The following is a 12,471-nucleotide window of genomic DNA, read 5'->3' on the forward strand; positions in this document are numbered from 1 at the left end:
CAGTTAGTAGTACACCATCAAGGAGCATTGTTCTAATGGTGAAAGCAATTTCACTGGTGCCATTTATAGAGTCATAATTTTTCTTTGATTCATTAAATTTTTTTAAAAAAGGAAATAGAATCCAACAAAGTAGCGTCGTCCTTGCGCTTCTATTTTATAGCAGGAATGTCGAGGGTCCAGGAAGCACATGTAACATCTTCAAGAGTTGCTTTAATCGCAAATGAGTTCCTCCCCGGAGACTGTTGATTCCTCAGGCCCTTTTTGAAGCCACATCAGAGGAAATTGGTGGGGGTGCTCTACCGCTACAAGCAGGTACTCTGAAGACTTCACAACACTGACACACAGTTTATCTATATCAAAGGCATTTCCAATTTTGAGAACAGAAAAAAAAGAAGAAGAAAAAAAAAAGAAAGTTGCTCGGAAGTTTTTTTTGCTTGAAGTAGAGGCTAAGCTACCTGGCACGATTGCTGAGCAGTGATTATTATCAACACACACTCTTATCACTGTTTTTACATCTATTATTCAGCTTGTTGCGATAAGATAAAGCGATTAATGTGGCTACACTACAAGAGTCATAGAGTCAATTGAGCTTTTCAGGGTTAGTGAGCAGAAAACCTCCATCTCGCCTAAACTTCTTTACCAGCTGTTTTAACTCTCGGTCCCTCTACACTATATCATATTCTAGCGTGTCATATCTCTTCTTGCTGTTCCCGGCATAGACACTTGTAAATATTCAATGGCGTTTCACAGAACAAGATCTCTCTCGCCACTGCTGTCACCATCTGCGAGAGAGGGAAAGAGTAGACGGATGGAAAAAGGGCAGATTTCACCACCCCCGCCGCCACCACCTCTTTCACTGACACACAAGCTTAGACACCAGACCGTCAAGGCACGCCGCAATGTGTCCCTTTGTTCGCGCGGGAGTAATCAAAGCTTCTGTCCATCAGTTCAATATGACAATAGTGATCAACTAATGCCCTGAGTGGTCTTTTGTATTGGTTTGTGTTGTGGAGGTAGCACACACCAACATCAAAAACTGAAAAACGCCTCTTTGCTTTTTCACACTCATCACCTCTGTTTCTTATTTTTATGCTGACCCTCTGACCGACCCTGTCAGCTGAACTTCTGCTTCCTGCCATAAATGCTTACTTTGCTCCCCTGCTGCAGACGAGCGTTGCAACACATTTCACATGCAGATCTGCAAAAAAATATTCAAAAGTATGACAGCACTGCCAAGCACTGTGATAGTGATGTTACTGAGAGCAGCAAGAGGAGACATATATTTTCACCTGCACTGGGATCAAGTGTTTATGTCAGTGCATATAGACATACATTACTTTAGAATGTCCTATCATTACAAAATGATTCAGTTCTTTTTGGTGTAACACTCCCATACTCATGGTCTGTATGGAGAAGTGACCTTGTACACCAGGACACTGGGGCATCACCAGGTAAATAGCTGGCACTGGATAAGAGGCACATCACATGGTCTAGCTGCCATTGCCCTGACTGTCTATCACCAGCCTGCTGCCACTGTTATTACTCAACACCATCTGTACAACATGGTAACCGATCTCTCAGCTATTATCTAGCAGTGAACAATGGAAGCCCTTACAAATGGGGGTCTTGGCATTATAGGGAGCAGCTGGACAGATGTCGCTCTGTGTTTCTGCTGAGCCTGTTGGTATGCAGTGTCCTCCACAGCCTGCAGTCTGTCACTAACGGCTAAACACGGGAAGGCGAGCGCTAAGAGAACTCTGGGAAATGCATGTTATACATATACAGGGAGTGCAGAATTATTAGGCAAGTTGTATTTTTGAGGAATAATTTGATTATTGAACAACAACCATGTTCTCAATGAACCCAAAAAACTCATTAATATCAAAGCTGAATGTTTTTGGAAGTAGTTTTTAGTTTGTTTTTAGTTTTAGCTATTTTAGGGGGATATCTGTGTGTGCAGGTGACTATTACTGTGCATAATTATTAGGCAACTTAACAAAAAACAAATATATACCCATTTCAATTATTTATTTTTACCAGTGACACCAATATAACATCTCCACATTCACAAATATACATTTCTGACATTCAAAAACAAAACAAAAAAAAATCAGCGACCAATATAGCCACCTTTCTTTGCAAGGACACTCAAAAGCCTGCCATCCATGGATTCTGTCAGTGTTTTGATCTGTTCACCATCAACATTGCGTGCAGCAGCAACCACAGCCTCCCAGACACTGTTCAGAGAGGTGTACTGTTTTCCCTCCTTGTAAATCTCACATTTGATGATGGACCACAGGTTCTCAATGGGGTTCAGATCAGGTGAACAAGGAGGCCATGTCATTAGTTTTTCTTCTTTTATACCCTTTCTTGCCAGCCACGCTGTGGAGTACTTGGACGCGTGTGATGGAGCATTGTCCTGCATGAAAATCATGTTTTTCTTGAAGGATGCAGACTTCTTCCTGTACCACTGCTTGAAGAAGGTGTCTTCCAGAAACTGGCAGTAGGACTGGGAGTTGAGCTTGACTCCATCCTCAACCCGAAAAGGCCCCACAAGCTCATCTTTGATGATACCAGCCCAAACCAGTACTCCACCTCCACCTTGCTGGCGTCTGAGTCGGACTGGAGCTCTCTGCCCTTTACCAATCCAGCCACGGGCCCATCCATCTGGCCCATCAAGACTCACTCTCATTTCATCAGTCCATAAAACCTTAGAAAAATCAGTCTTGAGATATTTCTTGGCCCAGTCTTGACGTTTCAGCTTGCGTGTCTTGTTCAGTGGTGGTCGTCTTTCAGCCTTTCTTACCTTGGCCATGTCTCTGAGTATTGCACACCTTGTGCTTTTGGGCACTCCAGTGATGTTGCAGCTCTGAAATATGGCCAAACTGGTGGCAAGTGGCATCTTGGCAGCTGCACGCTTGACTTTTCTCAGTTCATGGGCAGTTATTTTGCGCCTTGGTTTTTCCACACGCTTCTTGCGACCCTGTTGACTATTTTGAATGAAACGCTTGATTGTTCGATGATCACGCTTCAGAAGCTTTGCAATTTTGAGACTGCTGCATCCCTCTGCAAGATATCTCACTATTTTTGACTTTTCTGAGCCTGTCAAGTCCTTCTTTTGACCCATTTTGCCAAAGGAAAGGAAGTTGCCTAATAATTATGCACACCTGATATAGGGTGTTGATGCCATTAGACCACACCCCTTCTCATTACAGAGATGCACATCACCTAATATGCTTAATTGGTAGTAGGCTTTCAAGCCTATACAGCTTGGAGTAAGACAACATGCATGAAGAGGATGATGTGGACAAAATACTCATTTGCCTAATAATTCTGCACTCCCTGTATACATGTACACTGATATGGCCTCCTGTTGTGCATTGACCTGCCCGGCGATGGTGTACATCTTTAGTTCATTACACACTTACAGATTATTGCCAAATGTAAATCTATAGTGTTGTGCGCTACATCATGTGGAAGATTACATATTGGGAATGATGCGGGAACATTGAGGCTAGGCATGGTATTTTATGAGCAAAAAATAAATAAATTCAAAAACAGTCGCCAACTTAGAAAAGTTACCTGTTTTATTTAATTCAAATTATTTTAATCAAAATATTAAAATACAGGTCAGCTTGAAAGGACACTCCTGTATTAAATATTATACCTATATAAAGTCTACGCCTTAGAAATAACACATTATTATTTATTTATTTTTAAAGATGATGTGTTATGCTTTTTCTGAAATGTTTTTCCTTTATATAAGGTGGGGTGACTGTGGCTCAGGATGTAGACCAGGTCAGAAATTAATCGTGAAGGTTGGGAGTTTGATTCCCTGCTCCCATGCATGCCAAAGGCAATGTGAGTTGAGTGTGTGTGCAAATGGGTGAATGAGACATAAAGAAAGCACTTTTAATGCTCAAATTGAGTAGAAACTTGCTATACAAGAACCAGTAAATTTACCAATGTTACAATGGTACATGCTCACATTAAACATGGTCAAAATTTAATTAATGACACTGAATGTGTAAGCAAGATAGAGGTGGGCAGATCGATTCAAATATCGATAGTATCAATACCAATGCTAATATTGCTAGTATCGGATCGATACTACGAGATGATAGGATTGATGCTTTGTTTCTATCGTCTAAGTTAGCTGCCTTTATAGGTTGAAGTACTAGTACTTGCACTGGTATCAACATCAGCAAATCAGAAGAATGTTGGCTTAAAAGCAAGGAGCTAAGAAATGGCTCTTTCAGACAAAGGATGAACTGGAGGTTTACACCAAACCTCGTGCAAAATAAAATAAGGATTGTTTTCAACTGCAATCCAAGAATAAAAATATAAAATTTTAAAATGATCATATTTAGCTGATTATTTGAAAACAAGCCTGCTGTCAGTACCCCTGCTCTATTCTGTCTTTCAAGACTGCAGTCTTTGTATTGTCCTAGTGTAAAATGGCTCTCTCTGTGTATGTATTTCGTATTAGTTAACCTTTATTTCAACACTGACATGACTCACAGATGAAACTAATCAGCACCTCTCATGCTCACTTCCCATCTGTCTTGGCTGCTGTATGTGTATTCATGCATATCTCAGCATTTTATGAACCATGATTGTGTTCAGACAGTCCCAAGAAACACAAAAAAATAATTTGCTAACCACTTTGTCCTCCTGTTGCAATTCCATGAGAGCAGGAATGCAGCAGAAAGAAATAAAGAGGGGAGACAGATTAGAGGGGAGAGGGGGCAGGAAAGATGGGGGAGAGAGAGAGAGAGATTGTGAGTGGCATTAGTAGGTCCTCGTAGCACTGTCACATACTCGATCAGCACATTTTTGAACGGCATCAAATAAAAACACACATTTAAAAGGCCTAAAAGCTTTAGCATAGTCTTGTACAGTGGTTAGCTGGGCATCGAAGTGCCACATTATACGAGAGCAGTCATCGGGCTCCTCTATGAGATAAGAAAAAGGAGGGACAGCTCCCTCGAGTGGTCAAATGGAAGAGCTGTACGTTAACGTGTAAACGTCTATAGCTGTGAATGAACACATCAGAGAAAGAAGAATTATAAACGAAGGCATGTGACTGGAGTACACGATCATGATCTGAAAAACATTAGTTGCCATTAGAGACACTGCTGGCTCAATCGCCGTGACTATGATTTTACAGCAAACTTTCATAACCTTGTATTAAATACAAACATATGAAAAACAAAACAAAAAAACCCACATTGCCTGGGTGGGGCATCAGCACATGTGGGAGTGTGTGTCTTTAATACCAACCACGGCATTACCTTATTTGACCGCAGAGACACTCGTCCTCCGCACCGAGCACAGAATTTCGTTTGGCAATATGAACAGAGGTGGCCACAGCCATCGGCAAACTTGGTTTTGTGGCAGATCCCGCAGGTTGGGGCTTCGCTCTTCTGGTCCTGACCCTGCTTTGTCTCCTCCCCCATCTTCTTAACCTGGTCCTTATATGACTCAAACTGCTGGTGCAATTTTCTGCAAGCAAATGGGAAGGGCAGAGGTTAATAAAAAAAAAGGAGATACGGATTGGTGACCAATTAAAAAATTGAACATCGGTATATCATTGATTTTTTTTTACTCATACAGCCTTTTTTTGTACTCCAGAAGTGCTATGTCTTATTCAGGATGAGTGGGAAAAAATGCTACAAACAAACTATTATTATGGATTAGATAAGTCTGAATGATCAATCTTGACATAGAGTATATATAACAAAGGCCGTAAGTATCGCACTGTTAGAGTGTCCAGTGCACACTTGTGGCAGTGTGGGAGACTCGTTTCACACTGGAATTATCCTTGTTGGATGACTCGTGGCTTGAGTCCTTTTCTCCAAATCACACTTCCACAAAAAGCTTCTGCTGTCAGCTGACTAAGTGATATACCCTCAGACGTATGCAGTGTGTTAGATTTTGAAAGGAAAAGCAGACGCCATGACCTCAGTAGCTTCAAAGCTGAGCTCCTCCTTTGATATCGCGCTTCGCCTAAAACACGGTGGGGGTGGGTATCAAATTTGCTTTGCAACTTTAAGAACATCACTTAATTCCACTTTCTCAGGTTCCATTGCGTTTAATGAATCATTTGCACCTGTGTTTCTATATCAGGACCGTTGTAAGGTGAGACCGAGCACACCTCGGAGCCATACTGTTAGATAATCATCTTCCAGATACACACAGTTATTACTGCTGTACTGGTGTATTATGCTCAGGCAATCATTTGTCATTGCTACTGCCTCTATTGTGTTACTCCTTGTGTCCTATAGATGGCCTCCTACTGGTACATTACATCTGATCTTATACAGTGGCTGCTTAACTCCTAACAAGTCCTCAGAGGCTCCTAAAAAAGCACGGGCTCTTCACATGCATTTTGTATGACACATGTCAATTGAGCGTCTCCTTGGAAACTAAACACTGGGCTGACTTCATAATATGGCGATTAGAATTGGTTTCAGCCCACATATCCCCTGCAACATTCATTAGCGCTTGTGAATTATTGAGCAGAGCTATCCTTTTACCACATACAGCTCTGCATTTGAGATAAACGTGTTTCCTTTGCTCACAACTAGACCTTTAGAGCCCAAACATAAGGTCCACACACGCCACTTCGAGTCTATGTGTGGGTGTGTGGTAATGTGCACAAGTAACTGTGCCATCTGAACATTAGATCGAGTGCCACAGGCATGCCCCACGTTGTACCCACCGAGGGATTAAAGGGCTAATTGTGTCAGAGCCTTTTGTGTTTACCAGCAGAGATTAGTGTGTACCCTTGTTTAACAGATCCCACCAAATCTCATTTACTGACAGAGGGGCTGATAACAGATTGATCAAGAATATGATACAAGAGGTAAAGACTAGTCTCCCAGGATAAAGGAAATAAGAGTACAAACAATTGTGTTTTTTCTCACTTATCTCCCCTTACAGTCAAGCATTTAGAGAAATATGCGCCAGACAAGGTCACTTACACAGACCACTTCTAACAGTCACTCAAACCTTTTTGGTGGGACAAAAAAAGAGTTGCTGATGCAAATCTGTCACTAAAACAGATAACACATAGCAAGAATAACCTGTTTAAGCAGGGTAAAGCGTAATACTGCATACAAAGTCAAGGTCATAAAGAGTAATGCAACTTTCATAAGTTTGCCTCTCTACACCAGAACAGTGAAGACATTTAGCTTTAAACCAAGAGTTATCCAAAATATAGCATTATCTGTTATGACTTACAGTTGATTAATGACCTGTTTCATTGCCAGGTGTGCAATCGTGTTCAGGGCAGATTAAGGAGAGTAAAGTTCTATGTGGTCCAAAGATGCGGCAATTCAATTGAACAAGGTCACTGTAAGGTGTAAAAAACAAGCAGTCCTAGGAGAGGCCAGGTCAGCATTCTGGTACGTTCCTTGGAAACAAGGAATGGACTGAGGAGACTAAGTAACATCAAGAAACAAGATAAGTTAAGAGCAATTAAAATTTATGTGATAGCCAATACAAAGAGTCTGTAACCTGCTGTGAGCCCAACTGAGCATGTGTTGTATTTACTTAACACAAAACTAAAGCCAAACTAGCAGTAACTGATGGTGGCTGTAAAACAGACTTCAGAGTCCATCACTGCAAATGACTTGCATCCAAGTATTAAAGATATTTTAGATGGTAGTAATTATATTTGTCAAATAACTTTGAACCTTTAAAAACTGGAATCACTATGTCTAGACTTGGTGGTAACTAACAACTTGTAAATGCAATATTATGATTCCTTAAATCAAAGCTGAAAGTCTATACTTTAATTAGAAGTTGATAACTTTAGTCAAAATCAAATACAGTGGTGTAGAAGGGAACAATTAGGAGTTTACTGTCAGTGTCCAAATGCATCTTGCTGTATAAATGAAATATCCCAAAAGTAAAGAGACAACTATCCCAGACTAATCAAATGCAGGAAATAAGTTACTGAGTAAAACAGAATAAATGTACAGTCAGAGTAGAATCCCATGGCAGCCAACAGCTGGTACACAGTACCCATTCTTGCTTATCCAGTCAGACTCGGTCAAATATAGGTGATGCTGCTGACGAGTAATCATACGCTACTCATTGTCCCATCCCAAGCTAGCGTGTCGGAGCTCTCTTACCTCTCTGCCACACCAGAGCAGCTATAAGCAGCCGTAACACGAAACTCTCGCTTGGACGTATGACAGAGTCTGCATATCAACACCAAGCCTGAGCTACAAGCTCTCTACAGGGCTTGGGATTCCTCTTTTGTCACACACCACTGGAGCTGAATCCTAACTTCCTGGTGTCTTTATTATGCCATGCTGACCCTAAAACATCAGCAGCGAGTCTATTAATTGATTTATTGATTACTGATTAATTGATTGATTTCTACAAGATGAAGCAACTTACTGGGTGCAAATCAGATTGTCCAAATATCACAATTCTGTCTTGAGTTTGACTTTAAACTCTAGTTTAATTGCTTTATTGGCAGAAGAAGAATTGAGCTGACAAGTCTGCAGTGTCAGATTTTCACAAACTTTGTTACAGCTAAATAATCTAGACAGCAGTCCCACTACGTGCAGCATACAAACTCTGCTTTGGTTTGTTTTTTATTCATTTCAATAGCATGCTTGATACTCTGGTATGCAAGCTAATTGCACACAGCAATGTTTATCACATTGTTGTGTGGTTGCTGCTTCTGACAGTAAGTCTTATAAGAACCCTTATAAGAAGCTGTCATCCCTGTTGGACAACGTCTCCCACCCCATGCAGCAGACTGTGACAGCACTGAGCAGCTCCTTCAGTGGGAGACTGCGGCACCCACGGTGTGGGACGGAGAGATTTCGCAGGTCTTTCCTCCCCACTGCTGTCAGACTCCACAACAAAGACTTTAACTGAACAAACACACACATCCACACATATGCAATAACACTAAGTGCAATAATCTTTTCTGGCATCGTTGTATTTTTACTCAGTTGTATATAGCATTCGTATTCTATTTTTATCTTATTGTATATTTTTATTCTATTTTATTCTACTGTATATAGTATATTATTTTATTCTATTCTGTACAGCTGTGTACTGTATTTATTCTTATTGTATTCTAATTTTTGCGTCATAACTTTTGCACTGTCCACTTCCTGCTGTGACAAAACAAATTTCCCACGTGTGGGACTAATAAAGGTTATCTTATCTTATCTTATCTTATCTTATCTTAACCCATGGTTGAAACTTTGATGACATCTCCCTGGTCAAACATCTCGCTGTACAACTGCAAAAATAAAACCACAGACAGACCATTTTGATGCTGTGTCCAAATAGAATAGAACATATATGTCTAACAACTGTCTAATCTGTTGAATGGTAAATTTAAGGCATCAGACTGTTTCTATTGCCCCTCTGGCCCATTGTCACGATTATCAACCCAAACTTTTTTCTTGTGTGATGAGCACACAACCCTGATATCATCAGTTTGAGTCTTCACTAATCAATAAAGACATACCAGAAATGGTAGAAAACATTTCTTGAACACAAACATTCTCTTGCTGGAAAGTTTAAAAATGACGTCCAGCCAATGTTGAAGAAGTACTTTGAGCCGTCATCGCGGTAACATCTGCCACGTCAGTTCAGCTTTCATTTGGGAACTTATTTGACCGTCAACAAAAAAACGTCAGCTGATGGTTATTCAACATTAAAATGTTTGTTGGGAGCACTACCACCACATCATATAAAGTAGCAAAGCTTTGTTCAAGCTAAAACAAGCAAAATGCTCCAGAAGGCACACAGATGATATTTTTTGCTGTATATCAGTATATTATATTACGAATATTATTTCTTGCACATTAACACTCATTGATTTAAGTGTAAAACTGTGATTATTACCTTGGTATCATACTTAATAAGCTGAAACAGTGTGGAAGGACGTAGAGATCTACACTGTTTCAGCCATCAGGAGGAGGATCCATTAGCAAGGTAATGCTAGCTAGCAGCAGTTAACACCATCATATTTTTTACAGGCAGTAAAGTCACATTTGTGGGGATGTTTGGTGGTTACGTTTTCTACAAATGTTATCTTCATTTATTATCACCTTCATAGAAGAAATTAACATGAGTGCTGAGAATCTCAATAGTTTGCAAATGTTCACAAAATGCACTAGCTAGCATGACAATAGTGATAAACAATTCAAAAGATTTCAACTGAGTACACCACATGTCCCTGTACCCTATTGAAATTCAGAGAAATGAGTAATAAGTCTGAATTCTACAATGTTAAACAATCTGAATTTAGACACGGAGCAACTATCTCAACCTCCCAACTTTGACCTTATCGTAGTTTGGTGGAGCTAGCAGCTGTGAAACTGGTTTCCTGCTCTATATTCTATTCCTCATAAAAACAAATCAAGCTAGCTAAAATGTTTATCTGTGTGGTTGTTAATGAAAGATTCAATTTTAACAGGAATTTAATAAGTGATGGATTTTGGTAGGGAAAGATGTAATAATTATTATAAAATAACCTTAAAGTAAACAATGATTTATACAGGATTTAGTATTAGAGTCCTGATCAAAGATTAAGAATACACCGACATATATTATAAGACTAACTCCGCTCTCTGTCTTCTTGATCAGTGACCTGTTACAGCCAATAAATATGTCATTTATTAAAGTTAAATTCATTGTGGCACAACACTTCCACAGCACCCCTCGCCTATGTGCTTAAACCAGCAAACTGAGAAATTTCTAATCATTGTCTCACATCAACCAATGGCCAGACAACCTGTGAATCCAGCTGCTCGGTTCACCCACCACTATATGTCGGTTCCTGCTGGGAGAAGATCAAAAAGGGGTCTGTACTTTTACTTACGCATTTTGCTCTGGCTCCTTGTCATTTGGGGACTTTTGCTGGGGCTGAAGAACGTTATTTACCAGCTCAGTGATCCCACTAAAGGGAAACCACCTGTTCAAATAAGCAAAGTGTGACTGGAACATCGCAATGAGTCATCATGTGAGAAAACAATCTGTTCAGAAAGGGGGCTTTTAGGAAGCAGGCTGGTTCTTAAGTAGTGGGAAAATAGCAGGGACATTCACTATAACCAGAGCAGAGAGGAGGAGGAGGCCGGGACACGGGCAGAGCAGCGATTAGTGGAACACTGACAACCAGACACAGTGTCAGAAATACAGAGAGAAAGATAAAGAAGGAAAGATGACTCAGACAGACCTATATTTGAGGGAAGGACAGAAAAGCAGGAAAGCTCTGCAGCCAATGGAAATGAGAGCTGCAGTAAATGTCACTTATAGCAGCTTTTTGGTGCAGTGGGGGTCAGGTTGTCTGACTGGTTAGCCCTGCAGGTAGATCTAATCACAATGCAGCTATAGTACAGAATAGCAGGACAGGCGGCTCTACTCCACACTAGCAGTTGAACTACTAGACTACCCAGCCAACCAGAGTGCAGATGATACACTGAATGAAGATGAACAGCCAGTTAGATATCAGGAACAAGGGAAAGATTCTGGGGACCTAGCTGCAAAAAAGCTGGAAGAAAGGAGAAGCCGATGTCATTGATGTCATGGAAGTCAGCTGTTTAGTGCACAGCACAAAATTCAACGACCTGATTCACTCATTGAGAAATTATTCATTAAAACGGGCCACTCTTTTCCAAGACATTAATGACTTTTTGTTATTAAACTCCCAGACAAAGAGGAGAAAGCCACATGAAGCACGCAGCATCGACTGATAGGAAGAAGTGTCAAAGCCTAGAGCACACTGGGTAATGCAGTTTACTTACTGTGCCGGCTGAGGCTTTGGTTCTTCTTTGATCCTAAAACATAAAAAAATAAAAAGTGTGCGCAGCTCAGTGCATATCAAACAGAAAGAGATGAGGAAAACAATAAAAGATGGGGGAAAAAAATAAACAATGAGGATGTCATTAAAGATGGGTGTGACATAAATAATTATCCCGCTCTAACAAGAACAATATTTAAAAAATATATTACAGATGATGATTTCATGAAAACAACAATTTAGCTGTGAAAATGGTAATAAAGTAAACAAGAAAACTCACAGGAAGATTTTAAAAATGACGTAATGTAAATAAGTGACGCAGATAACACTTAAATTAAAAATGACCGCTTCATGTGAGTAACACCCTCTTTCATACTGAATCTTCTGCCGTGGACAAACATTCAATTTGATGCTGTGGCTATCTCAAATCCAAATCCGCCTCCCTATTGCACAAAGAGCTTCACTAAGGTGGATCTATAAGTGATAAGACCCCCACCATCATCAACAGCATCAGCTCATCAATTTCCAGAAACACTGGAAAAGATCAACAAACACAAGCTAAAAGTAACCACCAGGGAGTGCGGTCCAGCTGTGTGACACTTGAGCACTGCCTTCAATTACTTGCTGACCAGCACTGTGAGGCAAGGTTGGAAGTAGTAACTAATTCTGTGTAAACATTAGCTACACCA

General features: G+C 40.4%; 1 protein-coding gene across 1 annotated transcript in view; it reads right to left on the minus strand.

The window, feature by feature from the left end:
* rims2a (regulating synaptic membrane exocytosis 2a) overlaps nucleotides 1–12,471 on the minus strand; it is a 155,735-nt gene that overhangs the window by 119,432 nt on the left and 23,832 nt on the right. Inside the window, exons 3-6 of the mRNA XM_086310518.1 lie at nucleotides 11,787–11,819; nucleotides 10,865–10,957; nucleotides 5,295–5,505; nucleotides 4,663–4,674 (exon numbers count right to left, since the gene is read on the minus strand). Coding sequence (XP_086166644.1) covers nucleotides 4,663–4,674; nucleotides 5,295–5,505; nucleotides 10,865–10,957; nucleotides 11,787–11,819 — 349 coding nt within the window. The remainder of the gene's footprint in view (nucleotides 1–4,662; nucleotides 4,675–5,294; nucleotides 5,506–10,864; nucleotides 10,958–11,786; nucleotides 11,820–12,471) is intronic.

The sequence above is a fragment of the Aulonocara sp. 'chitande type north' Nkhata Bay genome, linkage group LG11 (genome assembly GCF_057382095.1).
Source record: "Aulonocara sp. 'chitande type north' Nkhata Bay isolate Kocher_YH1m ecotype deep benthic linkage group LG11, A_spYH_male_GT1.1, whole genome shotgun sequence".
NCBI lineage: Eukaryota > Metazoa > Chordata > Actinopteri > Cichliformes > Cichlidae > Aulonocara > Aulonocara sp. 'chitande type north' Nkhata Bay.